This window comes from Octodon degus, unplaced genomic scaffold (genome assembly GCF_000260255.1).
Source record: "Octodon degus isolate 3935 unplaced genomic scaffold, OctDeg1.0 scaffold00044, whole genome shotgun sequence".
Taxonomy (NCBI): Eukaryota; Metazoa; Chordata; class Mammalia; order Rodentia; family Octodontidae; genus Octodon; species Octodon degus.
In genome coordinates this window covers 8,842,989-8,869,017 of record NW_004524620.1, presented here as the reverse complement: position 1 = coordinate 8,869,017, position 26,029 = coordinate 8,842,989, and the positions used below count along the sequence as shown (strand labels likewise).

Sequence of the window (26,029 nt, the reverse complement as noted above, 5' to 3'; positions counted from 1 at the left end):
AAAAAAAAAAAAAAAGGTAAATCTAATCCAGCAATGTTTTCAAAGTATGCTGCATCATGACAAAGGAGTTTTTCCAAGAAATTCAAACTCAGATTGACAATTAAAATTAACAAATACAATTTATTATAGCAACAGAATATAGAAAAAAATAATTATGTAATTATGTCAATAAATTGCATGGGAAAGCATTCAGAAAAATCAAACATGCTTTCCTCAAAAAAGATTTCAGCAACTTTTAGAAGAGAACTGCTTTATCACTTCTTGGCCTTTTGACTAAGATCAAGTATTGAGACAGTTACCTCTACTGGAGGAAGACAAGGCAAGAATGCCTGTTTTGATCTTTGCAATTCCTACCAGCTTCAACCTACTATAATAGGAACAAAGAAGAATTCTCAGGTGTTTAAAAGAACAAAGAATATTTTTATTTTTCATAGATGACATGATTGCAAATGTTAAGTACACCAACTAATTCAGAAATATCTTTTGCAACCAGTGATATACAAAGGAAATTTTCACAACACAAGATGAATACACAGAAAAATAATTATAATTATAATTATAATTATATAGATTGCAGTTACTAAGGTATCATCCTAAAATATAATATTCATACTGCATGATAAAATAATCTGTTCTTTGTAACAGAATAATCCAATTATCCTCTTAGTTTGCTTAAATGTAAAGCAAAAAGAAAACTCATTTATTGTCATTCGTGACAAGGAATCATAAAATTAAAAAAGATAAATCCTGGTAAATTCTGCTCAATTCCAAAATGGGAAGCCAGTTTATACTGGTGTTTGTCAGTTATGGTAGATGTTCATTTGCACGCAAAAGCCATTCAACTCTGTGGCTTAATAATTAAAGTTACCTTTTATGTCTTTAAGAGTGAAAGAGCTAGAAAGCACAAAGCAAGAAATTACACCCAGCTAAGTTTGCTCTCAATGTTTTCCAGCAGATGAGTACAATAACTTCCACTTACATATTCTTACTTAACTTACAACCCTTCAGCACCATGGGAATCTGAAAACTGAATACTTTTAATTGGTTTCAGTGTCATGTCAAATAAAACCAGGGCTCTCTTAGTGAGGAAGAAGTAGAAAGTGGCTATCAGACCCCAAAACCGTAGTGTCTGTTACAAAAGTGGTCAGTAATGAATTCTTCTGAGATTTTTCATGAGGCTATATCATGTGACAGAGTAACAGCGTGCCCTGCCACCAAGAGTGGCAGTGTTCTGATCAAAACTCGAAGCCATGCTGATTAATACCACTGAAATGAAATCAGGAGTAGAGCCATAAGGCAATGCTGCTCTGGGGTTAGGAGAGGTTAAGAGAGCCATCCGGCAGAAAAGTGTAGAAACGAGGTATGAAAAGTGAAGCCTTGTTAATATGCTGAGCTGTGGAAGGCTCAAGTCATCAGATTCGGACATTGCCAGTCCTGTGGATAACCCACTACTATTGTGGAGTACTGCACTACATTGGAATATTTTGCTGAATTCACATACCTACAATGTTTGGATGGTAATGGGATACCCATCTCCGACAAAACTGAACAAAAAAGGTGATAAATGAAGGCAAATTTGTATCTGTATATACAAAATAGGATAGATATGTAGCTACTTTCTCTTAATTCAGTAAGAAAAAAGATCTGTACTAATAGTGTCTGGACATGATATCATGTCTGCATCTTGTGCTATGAATGACTACTACAAAGAAAACAATATGCAATGAATTAATTGTTGTAACTCTCCTACCAACCTGTTTTGAAGCTGTCACATTGCAATTTTTTCTCAATAAAATTAATAAAAATAAAATTAAATTTAAAAAATAAAATGAAACCAAATTTAAAAAGTTATCGTAACTATCCTACTAACCTGTTTTGAAACTATCTCAATGCTATTTCTTTTTCAATAAAATTAATATAAAAATTTTAAAAAGAGAAATAGAACTAACACTAACATTTACTCTGTGCTTATCATGTATCCCATTTCTTCCATTTCAGCTTTCTGAAGCAAGACACTGTTACTAGTCCTATTTTACAAGCAGGGAATCAGAGACTTAGAAAAGAAGCTGATTTGCCTGAGTCATACACTTAGAAAGTGGCAGACCTGGGATTTAAACCAGTCTGTTTTGTTTCACAGCTCCAGCTCTTGGCTCTCAAACCAGTGACCCTCAAACATTAGAGTGCATTAGACCTTCCTGAAGGGCTTGAAAGAACATTTCGGATTCAGTAGGCCTGGGCTGGGGCTTGACAACTTTCCTTTCTAACAGCTTCCTGGATGGGGTTGATGATGTCCACTCAAGATCGCGCCCCTAAGGAAGACTGCTATGAGGGGAGATAACACTGAGCAGGAGAATAGTCCATTTATTACAACCCTGTTGCTATCCAAGTTCCTTTATCTTTGCTATGGAATATTGGTAGGTCTTTGTATTAGTCAAATAAATGAAACAAACAGGATGTAAACCAATATACATGAGATTTAGTACTGTAATTGGCTTATGAAATGATAGAGACTGAGAAGTCTCATGATATTCTGAAGGACTAGAAAAACTCAGAGGAATGCAGTCCTAGGCCACAGCCTGAGAGCAAGGGCAGCCGATTGTGGAAGTGCAGGTTCAAGGTCAAAGGTCTGAGACGCAACGGGTCGGCTGGGGAGGCAGGGAGCTCAGGGGCGCTTGTGTGAGTTGTGGAGTCCACGGACCCACGAAGCAGGCACTCTGACATGTGAGGGGGAGGGTGGATGCTTCCACACAAGAGAAGCCATCCTCTCTCTGTATTTTTGTCCTTCCTGGCCCTCCGCAGATTGATGAGCAGGGACTGCCTTTACTCAGCTTACTGATTCAGATGCTGATCTCATCCAGAAATGCTGTCCTCAGACTCATTCAGAAATGATATGTTCGTCTTGTTTATTTATTTATTTATGATGCTGGGGAATGTGCCAACTAAACTGCCATAGAAATTTCACTCTTGCAGTGTGATTAGCCCTGTGTTACAGAGGAGTCTAATAAAGCACCTTGTCTCCACTTGCACAGTAAAGGGGCAGTCAGTGCTCAAATCCAGAGGTGTGATGTCCCAGGGCTCACTAAACAATTGATGGGCAATTTAAGAATTTGCTTAGAAAAAAAAAAAAAAAAAGAATTTTCTCACTTTATGAGGAATTTGTCGGGGCTATTGAACACATTTTTGACTGGTGGTACTTTCAGCTCCTGATGGCTTTCTCTGCCACAAACCCCACTGTATGTTGGGGAGTACCTGTTTAGTTTCTGCAGGAGGGAACAGTATGGGATGTGCCCCTTTCCTCTTCCCCCTTCCTCCAGTGATGCTCCCTGAACTTGCCATCTGCAGGCCCCTTTACTCAGGTTGCTCCTCCTCTGCTTGCTTTATCAGGGGGCAAAGGATTTCTCTTCACCGTGGCAGACCTTCAGGCTGGTGTTGTTCGCTACCACCATGACGACAGCGACTCCACCAAAGACTTTGTGGTCTTCAGGATCTTTGATGGTCACCACAGTATCCGGCACAAGTTTCCCATTAACATTTTACCCAAAGATGACAGCCCCCCATTCCTCATCACCAATGTTGTGATAGAGCTGGAGGAGGGGCAGACTGTCCTGATGCAGGGGTCCATGCTGCGGGCCTCGGACGTGGACTCCAGTGATGACTATATCTTCTTTAATATCACAAAGCCTCCACAGGCTGGAGAGATCATGAAGAAGCCAGGCCCAGGGCTGATAGGTAAGTTCGAGGCAGTTACAAACGTTTGAATGAAATGGAGTTTTTCACTGGGAATTTTCCACACAATGGTGAGTTGGCTGACATTGTATCAGAATTTGTGCTGAAGTAGATAGCACATTTATGAAGTAAGGTATTGTTATCCCCACTGTACAGATGGGAAGCCTAAGGTTCAGATAAATTAAATTGATCTGTCTGAGGGTGAACATTCAGAAAGTTCTAGAGCTGAGCCTCAGATAACCATTACACTGTGAAAAAAATTTTCTACAGGATAATTAAACAAGTAAGTCTGAAGGAAGGCATTTGGCTTATTCTAGATGACTGATAAAACAATTTTATGAACAGCATTTGTTCATTTTTAGTAGAATAATTTATTTCATAGCTATCTCTTAAAGTAGGTAGCTTAGGAGTTTAACAAAATAGAAAACAAATAAGTAGTAATGATTTTATTATTATTATTATTATTATTATTATTATTATTATTATTATTTGGCTGGCTCAGGCTGTGTAAAGGGCAGGTCTGGTAGGGGACTGAACCACGGTCCCCTGCACCTAACTGGGTTTGCCCCAGCAGGTGTTTAAACAACTGAGCTAACCCACCAGCCCCCTACATATATTTAAAATAAGATGATTCTTGGAAATATTTTTCCAACTCTAATTTTTCTGTATTAGTAAGATGGGGTAAAGAGAAATCTTAGTCTTTTTGCTTTATTACCTATAAGTGTTTTGCTTAACATATTTAAGGCATATTCTTTGAGTACGTATAATAAACTAATCACAGAAAAATTTGGGATCAATTCAATATAACCTAAAAGTTGGGTTTTTTTGGGCCCCATAGGCTATCCTGTCCCTGGCTTTCTTCAGAGAGATTTATTTAATGGGGTCATTTACTATCGTCACTTTGGTGGAGAAATTTTTGAAGATTCTTTTGAATTTGTCATGTGGGACAGCCATGACCCTCCAAACCTCTCAGACCCACAGGTAAGAGACTATCTTTAAATATTTTTTCATAGTGTCACACACAGATATCATGTCTGGAAGCTATTTTAGCTAAAAAGTTTTATGAAATTCTGTTTTTCATGTTAAGGTTATTTAACCTTGGGATCCTTTTATATTGAACATCCCACAAGAAAACATTGAGCTCAAGGAAACATTTCTTTAATATGTAGTGATCGAAGTGTAGGCTCTAGCGTTAGAGCCTGAATTTCTTCTTGATCTTGGCACTAGCTGGTCAACTTGTACACTTTTTGTTCCTGTAAAACAGGGAGCAAAAGGGACTTCTTCATAGAGTTACTGTGAAGGTATCACAATACATCTAAAGCCCTGAACTTCTAGTCCATGGGAAGGGCACAATAAATACATTTTCATTATTATTGTACTTGATGATCTAATAGTTTTACTACCACTACAGGATAGAGTTTAAAGATAAAGAAACAAGGAATAAGCATAAGAGAACATTGCCATATAGAAAGTTCAGAAAAAATAGAACCAGTAGAGTGAACATCTTAGAGAAGAGTGGACTCCTGGCAAAGAGAGGATAGATTGTAGCAAGGTTTAAAAAGATGGCAGCTGACATTAAGTGACCACCTACTATGCACGTTATTTTGCTAGGTATTTTATACCTATTATCTTGAAAAGTAGCACATGTATGAACACAACAGTTTCAAAGTTGTTCTCGAATGACTGCTTACAGCATGCATGCTCTTCCTCATGTCTTCTTGCAATGCCACCATCACTCGCATGAACCAAGGCATACATGGTGGAGCTGTTCGTCTGTTTGCTAAGATGAATATAATGGCAGATGTGACATTAGTCCTGACATGTCACTCCACTGGATTAGGAAGCGCTTAGCAGACTAGCCAGATGTACTCCCCAGTGTGGCTGGGGTGTGTGTGTCGTGGAGGCATGGCCTTGGGTATTGTGTGTGGCCCTTGGCCTGCTCCTTTCTGGCATGGTGCTCCTGGGCACCGTGAACTCAGCAGTTCTGTTTCACCGTGCCCTTCCACCATGATGGAGCCAGCCGGTCATGGACAGAAACCATGGGAAAATTAAGCCTTCCCTGCTTCAAGTTGGAAATGTCAGGTGTTAATGCTGAGCTATGGGAAAACCGACTAAGGGCAAAGGACGATCGGAAAGAATGATATGAGCTCAGAAACTGAAGGAGGTCAGAGTTCACTTTTAAGACAGAGCAAGGAATGAATGAGAAGACTCCAAATTTTTTATCTGCTTTTTGATGAAGATGTCAACTTCTTTTCAAAAAATACTCCTACCCCTGACTATCTTCCGTGTACCCTTTATGGGCTAAATTTTTTCTTGAAACTTTAGTTGACTTGATAATTCAAAATTTCAGCTATTAATATGATTGTAAAATTAGTGTTATTAAATTCATTGGTGCCATTTAGGTAGACAAGATGATCACATTCCTCATAGGGAATGTGTACTTGTAAATGAAAGATCCTGACTCCTCTTTTCTTCCTGTGACCATCCCCCTTCAAGCTCTCTTCCCCTCCTTGTTGACAAAGCCTTTATTTCCATTTTATCCTTCGTTTTCATTTCCCTTTTCCCTTTTTTCCTTTCCCCTTTCCCCTCCCAGTTCCTTTTTCTTTTTGAACAATTTCTTCCTATTTCACAATATCTATTATACATTTTGGTTCTTATTTACACTTTCAGTTTCTCACACCAAGAAACAATGTGATATTTACACATGTTTGTACAATTTATTTCACTTAAGATTATGGTCTCAAAAGTCCATTCACTTTGAAGATGAACCAGGTGAAAATCTGGTTCAAAATGAATTTTAGATTTGTTTTCTCTAGTTCTATGAGGCATGCTAATGCTATTTTGATTGGGATTACATTAAATCCTTATAAAAATTTTGGTAATATGGCCATTTTCACTATGTTGTTTCTCCCCACACAAAAACAAGGGATATCTTTCCATTTTCTGATACCGTATTCAATCTCCTTTTTCAGAGTCCTGTAGTTGTCAGTGTCAAGATTTTCTTCATTCATTAGAATTATTCCTAAGTATCTCATTTGGGGGGATGCTATTGTAAAAGGAGTTTTTCTCTAATTTCTCTATCAATGAGTTTATTATTTGTTTACTAAAAGTTTATTGATTTTTTGATATTCTCTTTGTATCTAGCTATCTGAATTTGTTTATTAACTTTAAAAGCCTTTTGGTGGGGTTTTGGGGGTCTTCTATGTATAATATGTCTTCTGCAAATAATAATATTTTAACTTTTTCCTTTCCTATTCTTATTCCTCTTCTCTCTTGTCTAATTGCTCTGGCTAATGCTTCCAGAACTATATTGAATAGGAGTGGTGATAGGGGCATCCTTGTCATGTTGCTGATTTTAGCATCAAAGCTTTCAGTTTTTGTCCATTTAGTATGATGATGGCTGCTGGTTTATCATAGAATGGCTTTTATCAGATTAAGATAAAAACTTTCTACTCCAGGTTTCTAAAGGGTTTTTATCATGAATGGATGCTACAATATTCAAATGCTTTTTCTGCAACTATTGAGATGGTCGTGTGTTTTTATCTTTTGCTCTGTTGATGTGGCATTTTACATTTATGGATTTGCTTATGTGGAACCATTCCTGCATACTGTTTGGTCATGTTGCATAATCTTGATGAAATGCTACATCCTGTTTGCTACTATCTTATTGAGTATTTTTGCACCTATGTTCATTAGAGACACTGGCCTGTACTTCTTTTTTGGTTGGATCCTTCTTTGGTTTTGATATCAAGGTTATACTTTCTTGCAGTGATGACTTTGGGAGTATTGCCTCCTATTCCATTTCATTAAGAGTTTGCGATACAGTGGCATTAGATCTTCCCTAAATTTCATACAGAATTCAGCAGTTACTCCATTGGGACCTGGGCTTTTCTTTTTTCTTTCTTTTTTGTGTTTGGTACAGGCTTTCACTATGCAGCTCAGACTCATAGTGATCCACCTGTTTTCAGCCTCCCTAGTGCTGAGATTGTAGGTGTATGCCACCATGCTCAGATTCATTGGCCCACTCAGTACTCCTGGGGGCAGGGCCGGTGTAGCATGTGGTGTCTGGGATGGAACTTGGTTCCTGCACTTGCCTAACCAGGTGCTTAGTCCACTGAGCTATCTTGCTGGCCCTGTTGGTAGATTTTTAAATACATACTCAATTTTGTTAGCTAATATTGGATTATTGAGAATTTTATATTTTCTTAATTTGTCCTTGATAATTTGTATGTATCTTAGAATCTCCATTTTTTCTGTGTTTTCAATCTTATTAGACACAGGTTCTCAAAGTTCAGAGTGATGATTTTCTGGATTTCTGCAGGATCTGTTGTGACTTCACCCTTTCATGTGTGGGTATGAGTCTTTTCTTTTTTTTTTTTTTTTTGATATTTGGCTAAGAGTTTTTCATTTTTATTTAATTTTTCCAAGAACCAACTCTTCAATTCATTGATTCTTTGTATTGTTTTCTTAGTCTTCATTGCATTAATTTCTGCTCTGATCTTTATCATTTCCTGCTTTGTGACAGCCTTGGGCTTGACTTGCTCTTCTTTTTATAGAAGCTTGAGGTTCAATATTAGGTTGTTTGTTTGTGTGTGTTCTGTTTTCCTGATATGTGAATTCACCACTATAAATTTCCCTCTTAGGCCTGCATTTATTGTATCCCACAGATTCCCATATGTTGTGTCAGCATTATCATTTAATTGTAGATACTGTTTAATTTCTTGTCTAATTTCATCTGTGATCCATTTGTTGTTCAAGAGGGTGTTATATATTTTCCATGTATTTATGAAATTCTTGTTTTTTTGCCATTGATTTCCACTTTTATTGTGTCATGGTCCAATAATATGTGTGGGAATATTTCAGTTCATTTATATTTACTTAAGCATGTTCTGTGAGCTAGGATGTGATCCGTTTGGGAGAATACAGTTATTTCGTAACTGCTGAATTCTGTATGAAATTTAGGGAAGATCTAATGCCACTGTATCGCAAACTCTTAATGAAATGGAATAGGAGGCAATACTCCCAAAGTCATCACTGCAAGAAAGTATAACCTTGATATCAAAACCAGAGAAGGATCCAACCAAAAAAGAAGTACAGGCCAGTGTGCTTCTGAGAAGAATCAATCCTGATATCATGGGATGCAACAATCTGTAGACATCTACCAAGTCCATTTGTTCAAAAGTTTGGTTCACTTCTGATATTTCTTTGTTGCTTTTTTTTGTCTGGGTGATCTATCTATTTTTGATAGTGTTTATCAGGTCCCCCATTATACTTATTAGTGCTTATTTGATGTTTTTCATGTCCTTTAATATTTGTTTCATGTGGTTTTGTGTACTGGTATTTGGTGCACATATATTTATGATTATTATATTCATCTTGGCGTTTTTCCTTAACAAGTATGTAGTAGGTCTTTCTGTGTCTTTTGATCAGTCTTGGCTTGAAGTTTACTTTGTCTCTAAAGAGATTAGCTGCCCCTGCTTTTTGCAGGGTCCTGTTACATGAAGTATTGTTTTCCATCCTTTAACTTTCAGTCCATGAATTTCCTTTTGAGTTAAATGTGTTTCTTGTATGTGGCATGTTGTTGGATCTTTCTTTTTGATCTATTTTGCCAATCTGCTTCTTTTGATTGGTGAATTGGGACCATTTTCATTGATGGTTATAATTGATAGGTATTGACTTATTTTTGTCATTTTATTTTCCTGTTGTTGGTTTCTTAGCTTTGTGCTCTGTTTAATTGCTTATCTTTCCTCATGGATTCATTCTATTGGTATTTTTGGGACTGTAGTTTTAACTCCTTCTAAAATATCCTTCAGGAAAAAAAATTCCTTCGGAATGCATTGGTGAACTCATTTGGTGCTCATGACTTTCTTTGAATGTTCTGTGTCATATTTGTATCTTATCTCTCCATTAATTTCATGCTATTAAAAAAAAATCATTTACTTATTTATTTATTTGGTACATGGTCTTGCTACACAGCTTGCACTCATAGTGATCCTCTTGTCTCAACCTCCCAACCACTGAGACTACAGGCATGTACTACCATGCCCAGTTTCCATGGCTGGTACAGCACACCAGGGTTCTGGGGCCAGTATCACCTGTGGTACCGGGCATTGAACCTGCATCCTTGTGCCTGCCAGGCAGGTGCTTAGAGTACTGAGCTATCTCTCTAGCTCCTCTCCATTGATTTTGAAAATTAGTTTTGTAGGGTACAGCAATCTAGGTTTGAATCTATATTGTGATATCCATTTCTTTCCTATGTTAGGTATTCATGGTTTCTATCATATTCTTATGCTCCTCCTTGTTTTAATCTATGTTTACTTTAGGTTTGCTGCCCAAGTCTATCATTGCTTCTGGTTTTTCTTTTCGTTTTAGTCTTTTTTTTTTTTAATCTAGGAGAGTCTTTCTTCTGTGATGTCTTCCGTAGCCTCATGCATTCTTTTTTTTTTTTTTTTTTTTTTTAAACCTCTGATGCTATCATTCCAGAGAATTCTGGTTGGTGACTTCTGTTTTTTTCTATCTCTTTGTCCCCTGGATTTGTTCTATGTGGGCTGGAGGTCTGGGGTTGTATTTTGCTTCTGCATCTTGTCATTGCTTATTTTTAAATTTTATTTTATTTTTTTAAAATTTATTTATTTATTTGTGTATGCGTGTGTGTGTATGTGTGTGTGGCCAGCTCAGCCCACCAGGGGGCGGGGCTGACTGGCATGTGGTGCTGGGGGATTGAACCGCGGTTCCTGTGCTTTGTTAAGCTTGTTCTAACTAGGTGCTTTAGACCACTGAGCCATCTCACCAGCCCTAAATTTTATTTTGTTTTCTGTATTTTCCTGTAAGTTGCTTATAGTAGATAGCTTTATCACTAGTATTGAGCCTTTCCTGGGGGATGTTTTTCCCTCTGAGATGTCTCGTCTGTTTAGATGGTTCTTAGTCTTTTTTTCTGTCCAAAGATCCTCTCTTTCCAGTTCATAAAGGATGAGATGCTGCTCTCTATAAGGTTCAGCACCCCGTCCTTTGGTACATGCTATGGAGATGGTTATGACTCCAGACAGTCGCAGTGTTGTCATACAAGGGAGAATGACTGATTAGTACACGTATGGAATCCTGGCTAAAGTAGTACAGTTAATAATAACAATAGCAGCATCACAACCTAAAATCTGATAAACTGTAGTAACTTTAATTTGGTACCTTTAGCCACAGGGGCAAGATCTACAGTTGTATAAAAAAAAGTCCAACATTATTCAGGAACTTGTATACAAAGAGTTTCCCATTAGTAGAATGATTTTACCCTTTAGTGGGAAAGTTGAAGAGGGGTAAGAGCCAAAAGAGAAAACAAAATGAAGAGAAACAGAGTAGAAGCAAGGGTTGAGGGCAAAGCGCGATCAGCCCGGCTTCAGGAAACTGGAGAAGAGGGCAGGAGAGAGGATGGAGGAGAAAACCAAAGATTACTGAAGGACCAGAAAGACCAAGAAGAACATCCACTTACACATAAGGTCATAAAATTAAGACAGACAATTGAAATAAGACCAATAGATCAGAATAAGAATAAAGGTAAAGGCCTACATAAGCTAAAAAACCAAAAATTAAAAACACCTGTTTTGTATCTGTTTCACCCCTCAGACATGGGCGGCCTGGGGCTGCTCCTAGTGGGTGCCATGGGCCCCTCCCACTCAGGCCAGCCTCCTCTGCCCCACTTCTGCAGCCCATCTCCGCGGCCTCTGTCACTTCACACTGCTGCGAGGCAAGGTGAGGTGGGAGCTCAACGCTGCTTCCCTGCTCCTGCTGCCTCTGCAGACTGCCAATCCCACTTCAGTCTCCTCTGCTGCAGAGGGACTGCCAACCTCACTGGTCACATGACAAGGGGCCGGGTTGATTCCCTCACTGTTCTCGCTTCCTCTGTCACTGTTGTGTCACTGCTCTGCCCTCCAGACTTACTGCTTCTGTTGCCATCCCAGAGGCAGCCTATGGCTGCTCTGGGTCCACTTCAGTCTCCTCCCATATTTATAGGGCAGGAAAGGTTCTGACTCTCCACAGCTGCTAACTTTGTTGGTCCCTAACTTTGTTGCCCTTAAGGGTTCAAGTTGGGGGCTCAGGACAAGAAAAATGAAGAAGTCGGTGGCCCACTGGTGAGGGAGCAGTGTCTGTGAAATTTGCTGCCAGGCTGCAAGTCCTCTGGACACAGGAAAGTACAGGAGACAAAGGGCTTTGCTGCCCAACTCCATCCTCTGTGGCTTGAGTTAGCCATGTTGGTGCAGTCCACCCATCTGGAGGCTCCACGGTGCTGTAAGTCTCGTCCTGCCTCCTGCAGCAACGCCACCAGTAGCCTTTTGCAAAATCCTATGTCTAGTTTTATTCAATCTACAAGTCTCTTATGTCAGATTGATTTGGACATCAGGAAGTATGTCTCTCCCTAGCCTACGACCTGTAGTTTTAGTTGATTTTCTCTGGGGAGCTCCCCTATTTAGTTATATTGAATCCTGCTAGGGCTTATTTCTAAATCTTCTGTGTATCTCTTCAACCTGAGCTATGTCTCTAGGCTACCATCGCACTCCTAATAGACTCTATGTCCCTTTAAAGGTGGGAATTTCACCTTTATTTTTCACACTTTATTTTTTCTTCTTCTGTTGTCATATATTTTGCAAGTTTTGTTTTTTATATACACACATATAGATGTCAGATCGGATTGCAGGATAGCTGAGATGGTTTCACTCCTAATTTCTATCAATCATGTGAAGCTAGCAGTTGATGTTTAAAATTTATACTGTGGGCAACTCTGTATGCTAGTATCTGTAATCTGAGCAAGTATGGTGAAAACAGTGATGTGCAATATAGCAACTACAGTTGAATATTTTCATCTGGTTCTTTTAAATGTGTATCATCTCTAATGTCTTACTTTTATTTTTATACTCTCTTTAGAATAAATTAAAAAATAAAAAGTAAAAAGTACAAGGAAAAATTAAGATTTATCAAAAGGAAGAGTTAATGTTTAATTGTTTGATCAATCTTGCATGCCTAATTCTGGTAATCTGAGCAACAAATTTGACGAAAACAATACATAATATAACAACCATTGTTAATTTTCTATTATTGTTTTGAAATTCTGCACCATTTTTATTGTGTTATGTTGCTTTGTTTTTGTCTTTGATCTTATTATTTGCTTTTGCTTTTTTCTCTTTAAAATTAAGAAAAAGAGGATTATTTCTAAATCTTGGAAATACATCAGACTAAATTCTGTAGATCTGGTTATAAATTTATTTTCTTAATAATTTTTAAAGAGTCATAGTCACCTCTTTCTCTTACCACTGTTTTGCGCTGTGTGCTCCCCTTGTTCCTAGCGCAGTCAGTCCTGTGTGTCTGTGCGCCCCACAGTCATGAGTTCTGCCCGCTGAAGATAGAGATTATTAGAACTGAACCTGCATAGACTAGTTTTCATATCATGATTTCTGAAACAGTATGGTATGACCACTGTATATGTAGCATTTATATTGTATATTAGATATGATAAACAATGTAGAGATGATTTAAAGTGTGCAAGAGGATGTATATAGGTTATTGCAAATACCACTTTGTGTAAGGCCCTTGAACAACTCTAGAGTTAGTACTCACGACCGGCCCTAGAGCATACTCCCAAGGGAAGACTGAGTTTTTCTTTTTTTTTTTTTAAGACTGAATTTTTCTAGCTCAGGTTTGTGTATGAATCTACCTCCGTGTCTGCATCTCATCTGTTTTTTTAAAGTTGTCTTGTCCAAGGTATGTTTAGTTTATTATCTTAAATTACTATGCCTAATACAGTAATTGGTGGGGGAAACTGACTTTGGAAGTGGTTCCTGTGGATAAAAAATTTGGATACTTTCAAGGAAAGAAGTAAAATAAATAGCAGGCAGGAATCAGAGCTCAGGGCAGGGAAAGGAGAAAGAATTGAGGCCTCTAAGAAGGCCGTATTACAGCAGATGGAGGGGCATACTGGAGCCTGAGTCCGAGAGGCAAGGTGGAGGTGTCATTTTCTAGACTGCTTTCTCATCTTACGTTCTGATTTTTTGCAAGTATGCCTGTGTACACTTTGCAAGTAGCCGTAAGTAGACCAGAGGGGAGAGCCTAGGGATTGTCCCGGCCCCAGTTGTTTCCGCTTTGCCTGGGAAGATATGTTTAATAATGTCTTTGTTGTAAGCAGGTCTCAGCACAGTGAGAGTGCCTTATTTCTCAGTGGAGTTTGTTAAAGTAGGATTTTTCTTATCTATAGACAGAGACAAAATAATTGTTTGAACATGCATAAATATGTAAAGTCACATCAACTGAGGCAGTCATAAAACATGTTCAAAAATGTGCCCACCAAGAATTACAACAGGAGTATAAAAAACATGCTTGTGTATTCTTTTTCCACAAAGAACACTTTAGAGAATAAATTAGCATGGCAAATGGTCTCTTTGAAGATACAATAACTATTGTTTCTTTATTAAATCCAGTTTTTCAATTAAGTAGAGACTTACTGATCTACACTATGGTAGAAGGTCCCATAGAGATTTCTGAACTTTGTAGATTAGCAAAACACAGTGATTGGGGAAAAAAACCATGACACACATTCCCAGAGACTAAAAAAAATGGCTGTTGTTGTACTCCTTTATTTTTGATAACTAGCTGTAATTTTTAATTATTGAAATGCTTCATAAAGACTAGTAAGTGTGCTTTTGTAAAAGCAATGGAAGGATAAAGACAAGGATTTAATTTACGGAGCACCTACTAAGTATTAGATACTCGCCTTACTGCTATCTTGTTTTGTCATGACAATGTGATAGTATTCATTAAAAGAGCCACTGTTATTCAGGAAAAATACTGAGCCCCAAAGGAATGAAATCATTCCCCTCAAGGAGCATGGTTTATAGGTTATTGAGTGCTTTCTTAGGGTTTTTTTTTTTTTTGGACAGGGTTTCACTATGCAGTTCAGGCTGGCCTTGAACTCCCAGTGATTCTCCTATCTTAGCCTCCTGATGCTGGAATCACAGGTGTACACCACTATGCCCAGCCTATTTTTTGTTTTTTTTCTTCATATCATAGCAAAAGCTTCCGTTTAGTCCCAGTTTTACATATCAATTTCCAAAGTAATTCCCTTCATTTTCAAGTTGGGTATTGTGAACAGTATTGTAGACAAAACTGTCATTACTGACCTGTGCTTTGGTGATAGCAGTGAAATAAATCAAAGCCGGCACAGGAATCCTTTCCTATGGCAGGCTGTGCAAAGGCTTGCGATGCCACACAGTATGCCATTTCCAGAGAGAGGGAGGGTTAGCCTCCTTGTAGACCCACCATGAATTACTCTAAAGAAATAATGTCATGATAGAGCCTATTTTGCTAATCCTTCTTATTATGGAGTGTGATCCAAACCAGCTTAAAATCACACACAGGATGTTGGCTAATTTAGTCAGCAACAAGGACTAAGTGCCAGACATTTTATCTACATAGTAATATTTGATTTCTATAGACTTGTGTTTGCTAATATTATGCTTCACTTAACTACTTTGAAGATGACAATATGCAATATCACAAACATTGTTAATTTCCTAACATCTTGTTTTGAAATCCTGTATTGTTTTTATTTTTTAAATTTTTAAAGAAGTTATTATTTTTCTTTATAAAAAGAAAATTGCCACCAAAAAAGTTGAGCAATTTGCTCAAGGTAAAATAGCTGCTAGTACATAAATGGTATACTTCAAGATTTGAGCTGTTTACCCTCAAATTCCCCATGTCTTCTTACATGTTACTATCTGTCTGTCCTTATGGAGCTTTCAGTCTATGAGAAAGATCGGCATGTAAGGTAAGACAAGATGATGAAATAAGTATGTGGTTCTGGAGATGTCCTGGTCCATTCATCCGGTTCTAGAGTAATACCTGAGGATGGGTAATTTATAGCTAACACTTCTCACAGCTTTGAAGGCCGTGTCCAGGCCCAGACATGGGGGGTCTTGGTGGCTTCCAGGGTGGTGCTTCTTGCTGCACTGTCTGAAAGGGGTCAGTATGGTGTCCTCAAAGGCAGGAGGATATGAGTACAAGGCCCTGCCCCCGGCCCTTTTATAAGACACTCATCGCCTTTTAAAAGCTCCACTACTTAATACTTTGCACTGAGAATTAAGCTTCAACATGAATCTAGACAAATATTCCAACTATAGTAAGAGATAAACAAAATTCAGAAGCAATTCTGAACATTTGGAGCATGTTTCAAAGGTTAGAACCTCTAAGGGTGAGAAAGACCTGCAGAGAAAGCGAGAGAAAAACATTCTAGATGGAACAGACAGTATGATACAAAGCACAGGAGAATCCTTGAGGGCCATGATGTAGTGTGCTGCTAGAGTGTCCGGTTGATGTTGGAATAAAGTAAAGCAAATTAAAGTTGACATACAGCATATGTCTCACCTCTGAAGGATCTTGGATGTCACACTAAGGAGCTAGAGTAATTCTGTACCATCTGCACTGGTTAAGATTTTTTTTTTGGTGGGGGGGAACCAGGGATTGAACTCAGGCCCTTGCGCTTGCCAGGGAAGTGCTTATTCCACTGAGCCATCTCCTCGGTCCCACTAGGGATGGTTAAGATTTTTGAGGTGGTTCATTAACTTGATTTGTACTTTTTATAGGTAGCACTAGAAGTAGAAAAGTCTAGATCAGCAATTGGACTTAGAGCTTATGTAATTACACAATTACAGCTGTTGTAATTGTGTCAGAAGAGCATATGAGAGCTGGACAAGGGGCAGCAAGAATGAGTCTGAAGACTGGCATGGTCTCTTTGGAAGGGGCTCTACAGTAGGAACTTGGTGATGGGTTCTTGGTGATGGAACTTGCATGAGCAGGGAAGGAGGAAGCAGGGGTTTTGTCAACACTCTAGGACAGATGATGAGACAGGGAAATATCGAAGCACTGCTGTTGGAGAGGGAGCTTGGAATAAAAGAAAACCAGAACATACTTTGTATTTGATTTGCTCACTGATGAAGGGAATAAGCTGTGGTTGTGATAATTATATTCTCAAAATGACACCCAGTGTGTGTGAAGGATGTTCCACTTTTGAGTAACACTCTTAATAGTTCCTGGATCATTTGACAGAAGTATGTTATCAATGGCAGGTGTTGAAAACTACATTAATGATAGTGGGGTGGTGGTAGGGCTTTCTCTTTGGTGATCTCTTGGTATTTGAAATGAACAATATGGATATCTTTACTCCAGGTAGTGATGATCCAAGTCACTCCTGTGGATGACCAGCTTCCACAGGAGGCGCCTGGAGTTTCTCGACATTTGGTTGTCAAGGAAACAGAGGTGTCCTACATCACTAAGAAGCATCTACATTTCGTAGACACAGAATCATATGATGGGGAACTGCTGTACACAGTGACAACTCCTCCATCTTTCTGCTTCAGGCACAGGTATCTCTGCAATGTCATCTTGCAGCCCATCATGTGTGCCCATAGCACTATAATTCAGTTTTTTCGGTGGCCAGACATGAACTTACATAAATTCAGCATTTACTTCATCTCAAATTCTCTCATACCTTCCTTCAAAAGTTGTATTAATTAGCAATCTGTAGCTTGTAATATTTTCAACATAGGTAGGCTAAAAACAGTTTTAATTTCTATTTTTAAAAGGAGAATATATATATGTATACATGTATATACATATATATATGTGTGTGTGTGTGTATATATATATATATATATATATATATATATATATAGTGTTCTCCATGAAATTATTTTTAGATATTTATATTATGCCACAAAATAGGCATAATGTATGCTTTTGTTCCAGGAAGGTGAAAGGACTATCTCAGACTAGTCTCATGTACAGAATAACAAGGGAACATTTTTAGGATTATGATTCCCTTTCATGATGACAAAAATTTTGGACATAATTTCTGCAGTCATAATAGAGACAGAATTGACTGAGAAATCCTAGGAGCCCCCAGCATGAAAAGAGAATTTAAGGATGGGACATCTAATTCCCTCTCACAATGAGGCCTTTTAGTTTTTGCAGTTTTGCTTATGAGCTATTTGATTTAATTTTTCTTAGCTAGGAAATTAGCTGATGTGTTCTCCTGTATTTCTCTTTAGGTATCTGGATGCTGGCAAGCTATTCCTGGCAGACAGCATACCAAAGCTAACTAAAAATCCCGCAGCCTTGGGACTGAGGTCATTTACTCAGGTATGATGATTTGCTAGAACATTGACAAACGTGATGCAAGTACCTTCTGAGGAGAAAGGGCTAACATTTCCCTGATAATATTGCCCGTTGACATCTACCAGAACTGCTTGATGTCTTTATTCTTTCTGCTTGCACACTTCACACCAGCATTTGGTATCTATTTGAAGTTGTTTTATCAAGTTGGATGAAATGTCAAAATCTTATTGTAATTCAACACAGCTTTTTGCATTGTTTTACCAGCAGCAGGGCTCTGATTTGGAGCCTCCGTGCTTATGTTTTTATTCCACTGAATTCAGTTTGTGCAGTAATCTACAGTATCTCCTGGGGCCACCATAAAGAAGTGCCCCTGTGTGAGGCCTATTCTCTCATAGCTATGGAGGTTAGGAGTCTGAAGTGATAGTTTTAGTGTTGCAGGGTCGTGCTCCTTCTGAAACGCTGTGGTGCAACTCTGTGCTTCTTCTAGCTTCTGGCAGTTTCCCAAAGACCTTCGGCATTCCTAGGCTTGTGCACATTCAGGACAGTGCAGCTCTGCAGGGCAATCTGTGTGTCTCTGTCCTTTTGTTAGAAGTTTACCAAATACGTGTTGGTTATGGACCATCCTACCCCGGCATGACTTTGCCTCAAGCAGTTACGCCTGTAAGGACTCTGCTTCTAAACAGGGCCACCTTCTTAGGTACTAAGGGCCAGGACTTCACCATGTCTTTTCTGGGGGACACAACTTATGCCATTCACTGCCTTCTAAAATCCTTCACTCTCTACCTACTCCAGTGGGTTCTGCTTTTCAGGCTTTGTGGGAGTCCCAGAAATGATGCTGAATGTTTAGGCTGTGGCTTGGGGCTAGTTATGCTCATATCTCCATAGGTAGAGATTGTAAATGAGGATGTCAAGCCCAAGTGGTAACTACTGTTATCTTACTCACTTTATAAACAGAGGCCTGACAAGTTTAAGCCGCTTGACCAGCATCACATAGCTGTGCATGGCAGAACTGGGTTGAAATACACGTCTCTTGTATTCATACAGTTGGCTGTCTTCAAACACTTGACATATTTACTTTTTTATCTCTCTGCAATACTGAGGATTCAGCCCAGGGATTTTGTACTGAAATACATCCTGATCACTTAAAATGTTTTATTTAGAGACAGGATCTCAATAAGTTGCCAGGTTGCTTTGGCTGGGCTTGAACTTGGACCTCCTGCCTCAGCTTCCCAGGGTACTAGGATTACAGGTATATGCCTCCTTCCCTTGCAATGTATCAACTTAATTTCCTTATCCTTTTTCTTTCTTGTAAGTAGAATACGTGATTCATAAAATACTTTTGGAAATCTTGAAATTGACGAGGGTGGCACTTGCAAGGTTAATTATTGGTCCACATGACGGTTCTCTTGGACCTAGGTTTCTGAAAGCTGCTGATACTGGCAAGTCAGCATTCACACGCCCCTCCTGATCTGCTTTTGCAGCACGCTGTGAACTATCTGAAGGTGGCCTACATGCCACCCATGGAAGACATAGGCCCCTACCCTCAGCAGGTGCAGGTCACATTTTCCATCAGCAACCAGCGCGGCGGCACTGTGCATGGAATCTGTTTCAACATTACAGTTCTCCCAGTGAACAATCAGGTTCCCGAGGTATGTACAAGTTTTGATATGGAGGATGACAAGAAGGGAAAGAAGAAAGAACTCTTCAAATTTTCCAGTGGGTGTGTGTTAAAGGTATGGAGAGGGGAGAGGGTGCCCCCTGAGAAAGCTCTGTGTAAGCAACCATGGCTGCTTATTCACTCCTGAGGGAGAGGGCTGAGGTCAGACATGAAATCAGCAGGAAGCAAAGGTGGAATGAAGGACATAAAGGGGAGGGGGGAGTTGCTGCCTTGGGGAACTTGGGGGCAGAGAGTATGGTTTTGTTTCTCCGCATGGGAGGCATGGACAGTGGAGGTGGACGTGGCTTTGTTCTTCTGGTTTCCTACCCTGCCTGCTGGCAGCGGCATCACCTGTCAGATGCTACACTGTGCAGGAAAACAGGATTGAGGGGAGGGACTTCTTCACCTCCCATGAGACTTCTAGTTAAAGAGTGAGATTTTTTTTCCCTCTTGCGAACTTGGCATTATTTTCAAAGCTTTGTCAAAACCTCTTTCATTTCCTTTCATTTCTGCTGGGCTTCCCATGTTGATCAGAGGAAGAGGATTAAATGGAGAGGTCTCTTAGCAACCAGAAGGGCTTGTCTGTTCTCCAACCATGTTACTATGTGATCCAAAACAGCTCTTTAATTCCCAAGATGATTTAAGATGGACACTTTTGCCCTTCTCGGTCCTACTACCCACTGTTCATGTAAATCTTAAAGGACTTGAGTCTTTCATTAAAGCCAAACTGTGAAGATGCTAGGTACTAGCTTGTGTCTTTTTTCTGAGGCCAAGATTCATACTGATAGTTCTGATGCTGCCCAGTCCCCCTTACAGAGTGTTCTACATTGGCTATTAGTGGGCTCATTTTCCTCTCAGAAGTGTAAAGACACACAAAAACACCCTATTCTATATGAACCAGAAAGGCCTTGAGCCTACAAGACCCCTCAGCCTAAGAAACAAGGTCACCTTCTCTAGGTACAGACCTGAAACATAGCCACACCTTGAGTTCTTTCCTGGTTATTTTTCACCATACTTCCACTTGCCTTGGACTGTGGAACAGAGAGTTTATTTGAGGGTCCCAGGGCTTTCGGAGTAGACACAGTGATCTGAATGGTCTAAACGCTATTGTAAAACAACAGACTGCCATTGGTTAAGGTTGAAGAGATGTCCTATCAAGCTTGACTTTGGGTTGTCTTGAAAATGTGGAAATCCTAACAATGCAGAGTCTGTGTAGCCCATGAAGCCATGAGTTGGGCCTGTTTGAACCCCGAAGTCCCTACCAGCTCACCACACTCCTTTGTGTTGTCCACTGATCCACATGCTGGGGAGCTTGTGAACTCTATGGTAGAAGATGCCTCAAAGAGCTCACAGCGAGAAATCTAAGTTGGTTCCATTCACTGACAACTGTTTCTATTAGAGATCAGGTTGTATTTCCTATGGGGAAATGGATTAAGATACCTCTAGAATTAATTGGATTAGATTTTAGTCAGACCATCCTGTTCTGTGTATGAGATTCTGACCTTGAATAGCCTTGTATCTAAAGAAGCCAAAGCTCTTTCCATGGAGAAATATTTTATCCAAAGCAGCCCAAGCCTCTTGCTAGAGGAGGGTGATTTGGCCAGGAAATGACAAAGGTTAGAGCTTGCTTCACTTGAGGGCAGACAGAATAACTGAGAAGACTTGGGGCTGAAGCAGCCTTCTGGCTTTTCTCTTCTGTTTAAAGTGCAGGGGCAAATGAAACAATACTACAAAGGACCAAACTGTTAGAAATAAAATTAAATTAGTGGCTTCAGTGAAACAAGCCACAGAACAGTTCCACAATGTGAAATACCCACAGAGAGGTGGGCTGAGTGGTAGCCATTTATGGAGGTGTTTGGGCGTGCTCCCCTGAAGGCCTGTGGACCTGAGGCCTGGGGCTGAATAGTTAATGAATAACTGGGGGAATCAGCCATATGCTTTCTGTTGTTTGAAACTTGCTCTAAAAGTGAAATTTAAAAATCACCAAAGGGGCCAGTGAGATAGCTCAGTGGACTAAAGCAACTGCTTAGGAAAGCTTAGGCAAGCTCAGGGACTGTGGTTCAATCCTGGGCACCACATGCCACACCAGCCCCACCCCCAGGGGCACAGAGCCATGGTGGCGCACACCTGTAATCTCAGCGCTGGGGAGCCTGAAAGCAAGAGGATTACCTCAAGTCTGAGCTGTGTAGTGAGACCCTGCAACAACCAAATACTCTTAAGAAAATAAAAATAAAAATGAAAAATCACTGAAGGTAGTGAAGCATGTTTTGTGAAACAGTCCCATCTTAGGATACTTATTGTGCATCACTGACAGTGCTGGCCAATGTGGACTTCGATGCTCTCTGCCAGGAGCTTGGCTTCCTCCTTCCTCCCTCGGCAGAGAAAGAGATGACCCGAGAGGCAGCAAGTGCGGCGAGCACAGGGAAGAAAGTGGTCCTTTCTGTTTCCCCACTTTGGCGACAGCTTATTAAAGAATAGAAGGCTTGAGCCTCAGAATTGCATTCTCTCATTCTCCTCACCTTGTGCCCCTGAGGGCCGAGAGAAGTGCAGCCTCTGGAGTGGGGGCTGCAGAGGCATCATGCTTTGTTCCTGATCCTCTGCCCGGGGGTGCCACTCCTACCTTGCTGGTCCCTTCTACCAACTCCATCTCCAGGGTGCGGCCTCCTTTCCCAGAGGCAGTCACACCCAGGACAGCAGGTGTTTTGGAGGAGAAGAACACAGTGTCCTCACCTCTGTAGGATGCTGACTCCGGGTCATCTGGGGGAGACCCTAGGGTGTGACCTGGTACCCTGCTGGCTTTGGCTTCTGTGTAGCTATGCCAGTTTGGGCCAATGCACACAAAATGAACAGATTTCCCTACTAAATGTCTCACAGTCTAGAATATGCATGTGTGTCCTCTAAGTTTCCAAGATAAGGTTGTTGCATATAACCATGTTTTAGACTTATTTGATCACAGAACTTTAATGCCTGCTTCTTGTGTGGTGACAAAATAGCCCAAAGCACTTGGATTTGCTTCTGACTCACCAAGGAATTATAAGCTCAACACTGGACTTTCCTATTACTATCCTCATGATTATAAGCTTAGTGTTGTCTAAATTTATTTCCTATTTAATCTTACACTTCTAATCTTCAGTTTCCCTATTTTAGTTCCATCCCCCAAAACCACAGTTGAAACTCTCATGGACTACCTCAGTCTTTAAGAATATTGAGGGAGGTCCATTTTTCAGGGGAGTTTGTCATAGTTTTATTTGTATTGTAGGTTAAAGTATATTGTCTTAAACAGAGATGAGAACAGACAAGATGACAGAAGTTATCATTCCCTCAGTTCAGCACTGCAGATGGTTACTGACTTGATGTCTGATTCTATTCTACAGGTTCTGGGCAAATGAAATGTTGCATCTTTCTGCTTTATGAATTTGCCTCACTTATGTGTGTTAATGCTTAGAATTGAAGATACTTATAAAAACTGTTTGGGGTGAATTGTGTAGCTATGAACTTCTCTCTTAAGCACAAAGTACTTGCTCTGTGGAGACAGTATTGACAGTGTCTTAGTGGTTATTGAAGTCCAGGATTCCTCGGGAGCGACCCTTGAACCTTTCCCTCCTGCTCTTCAGGTTCTCACCAACATCCTGAGAGTGGCCGAAGGAGAGCAGTGCACCATCAGCACAGAGCACATCCGGGTCTCTGACATGGACACTGCGCTGGACGGCATTCAGCTTTCCCTGCGGGGGCTGCCTCTGCACGGGAGGGTAGAGCTCAACGGATCCCCTCTAAGCACTGGGGATACATTTTCTTGGGAAGACCTCCATTCCTTAAAAGTTAGGTTAGAATACTTCATGGCTTTTTCTTTACATACCTTGGCACCCCATCTGTCCCAATCATGAGGTGGGGTAGGGAAAAAGACATTTGTGCAGTTCTTTTAGGGATACCAACATGTCATTTACTGATTTCTGAGCAAACTGAAAACTAAAAATGATGTTCTTCTTTTCCTTTAGACAGTTGCTTTTCCTCGGGCTTGTTGTGCCAGTGGGGATGCTCTGTGGATATCTGAACCACAAAAATTAATTGCTATGAATATTCAGTTTCACATATCACAGGGGGTAACAATCAAACAAGATGAATATAGACTGAACTAATCCATGAGGCTAATATACATCATTGAACTCTGAGGTCTAAGGATAGCCAACTGCATAACTCTGGAAACTCTGAGATAGAGTTTTATTGATCAATGTCATTAGGGCCACCTAATGTTATTCCACGCTGTGGAGGTAAGAATGTGCAGTGAACCAGTAGCATGATTGGGTAGAGAAGACTTAGAGTACTGCTCAGACTCTAAGAGCCAGGGGTGAGAAACCTCTGCCTTGTGGTCCTATGTAGTTCTTCTTCCCTTATGGTTTTAAATTTCCTGTACCTAGTACAGTTCTGCAAGACAGTTTTCTACAAATTTAGTAAAACATCCCTGAAAAACAATGCAAACTACTAAAAAGAATGATCAAGTAGACAGACAATCTAATTTTTCACTTATAAATTCAAATTGTAAGTTGAAATCTTGACCCTTTTGAAAATCGTAGTAAAAAGTATTAGGTGTAACACAAGAAGATAGGTTTAGTCCTGATAGTTTGGTTATGTTCTTCATTTACAGTTCCCCAATTCTTGACCTTTTTTGACTACATATCTATTTCTACTCTAATATCTCCCTTTTCTCTTCCCTTTCATTTTGAGCTGTCAGGTCTTAGTTTCCTGTGAAGACAGAGACTTCTTTAGGCATTTCATACTAGAGAGTGAATGATAGATGGGAAAAAAGTACTAAGACTTGCTAAGACTGTATGTAAAAACACTCCAATTAATTTGCAGTTAATTTTATTTATTTTTCATAGTAATCAAATGTGACAAAGATGAGGATTCTGTTTTCATATTATAGTTAAAAACTAAGGGGCTGGAGGAGCCGGGGAGATAGCTCAGTGGAATAAGCGCTTCTCTGGCAAGCGCAAGGGCCTGAGTTCAATCCCCGGTTCTGCAAAAAAAAAAAAAAAAAAACAAAAAAAAAACAAAACTAAGGGGCTGGAGATATAGCTTAGTGGCATAAGTGCCTGCCTGGCAAGCATGAGGTCCTGAGTTCGATTCCAAGTTAGGAAAAAAAAAAAACTGAGCCCACAGGATCTCCCAGGGTTACTTAGTTCCACATGAAAAGGTCAGGTTTTGAATGAAGATCTCATTGATTTTGCAGCCCTGCTTTTGGATGTGTGCTCTTAGTTCCACTTGACCGTTTAGGGATATTAATATAGTAAAATAGGATTAGCACATTTTCACTCCTCAGTCTGTCTTTGATGAAAACAGCAGGGTGTGTAGCACAGCAGACCATAGGAGGCTGTGTGTGAGAAGCCAGGGGTTCCCACACATGGAGCAGAACCCCATACCCGAGTGCCTACTTAGCCTATCGGTGAAGACAAATCCCAAGTAAAATGTAGTCTTGATTTTTCTTCATTGATCAATACCTTAGGTGTTCAATACTCTGTACTCAATTTAATGCAGCTTTTATTTTTAATTTCTAGGATTTATTTCCATTCCTTAGTGTGTGGGACGGATTATTGAAAATTTGGCTCAATCAGTACAATAGCTATTTAGCACCTACTGGGCATCTCTGCAGTGGGCTGGAAAGTCCAGGGGAAGCCTAGCGGTCAGCAATTCCTTTAAGAGACTTGGCTGAGAACTGAGAGAAGACAGGGCCAAGGCTGGACCAAGGAAGGGTATTTTTAAATCAGAGAGAGATCAAGATCTCTTAGGTTGAGCGGAAGAGAGCTAGCACGTGGAAAGAGGGGAAATGACAGTGGGGAAGCGGCATGTACTTCACAAGTCAAGGCTTAGAGAAGAGCCGCGTAGCTCTAGAGTATGGGCAGAAAATTAGCTCTGAAGACAGGAGAGAGATTCATCAGATCTGCACAGCATCCACTTTTCCCACTCTTGCTGCATTCTGGGTCTCTCTGGACCTAGCAAGTCTTTAAGCAAGCAGAGCTGCACGGAATGCTTCTCATTGTCACAGGATGTCTGACCTGCTGCTTTTTGATTTGGGGACAAATCACCAACATACACCACACATTTTCCCAGGGTGGAGCAATTTTACCTTGAGGGTTATTTGTGTAGTTAAATATGACACTTGATTATGCTATTTTTTCTTACTAACTAATGAGTTTTAGTGAACATGTGCAAATCTGTGGAATAGCTCTGGTGTCGGGCCTCATCTCAGTCTACTCTCACAGTGTTCTTGAAAGATTAGTCACAAATATTCTCCCCACAGGTATCAACATGATGGATCTGAGATTCTTCAGGATGACATATGCTTAGCGGTCACAGATGGTGCAAACTGGGCAGAATTTGTTCTACACGTTGAGGTGAGTAGGTTTTCCTCCTCGTGTCATATAAAAATAAAACATCTATTTTGGAAATTTCCCTGATACAACTTTACATATACAGAGTCCAAAGCAAAAGAATTGTTGCATA

General features: G+C 39.9%; 1 protein-coding gene across 3 annotated transcripts in view; it reads left to right on the top strand.

Annotated features, from left to right (window-relative positions):
* Positions 1 to 26,029, top strand: part of Frem1 (FRAS1 related extracellular matrix 1) — a 171,269-nt gene that overhangs the window by 57,832 nt on the left and 87,408 nt on the right. For all 3 annotated transcript variants that reach the window (XM_023715844.1, XM_012514849.2, XM_023715845.1), the window contains exons 9-15: positions 3,385 to 3,729; positions 4,565 to 4,707; positions 16,927 to 17,123; positions 17,808 to 17,898; positions 19,356 to 19,523; positions 23,146 to 23,354; positions 25,827 to 25,920. In XM_023715844.1, the coding sequence (XP_023571612.1) occupies positions 3,385 to 3,729; positions 4,565 to 4,707; positions 16,927 to 17,123; positions 17,808 to 17,898; positions 19,356 to 19,523; positions 23,146 to 23,354; positions 25,827 to 25,920 (1,247 nt within the window). The remainder of the gene's footprint in view (positions 1 to 3,384; positions 3,730 to 4,564; positions 4,708 to 16,926; positions 17,124 to 17,807; positions 17,899 to 19,355; positions 19,524 to 23,145; positions 23,355 to 25,826; positions 25,921 to 26,029) is intronic.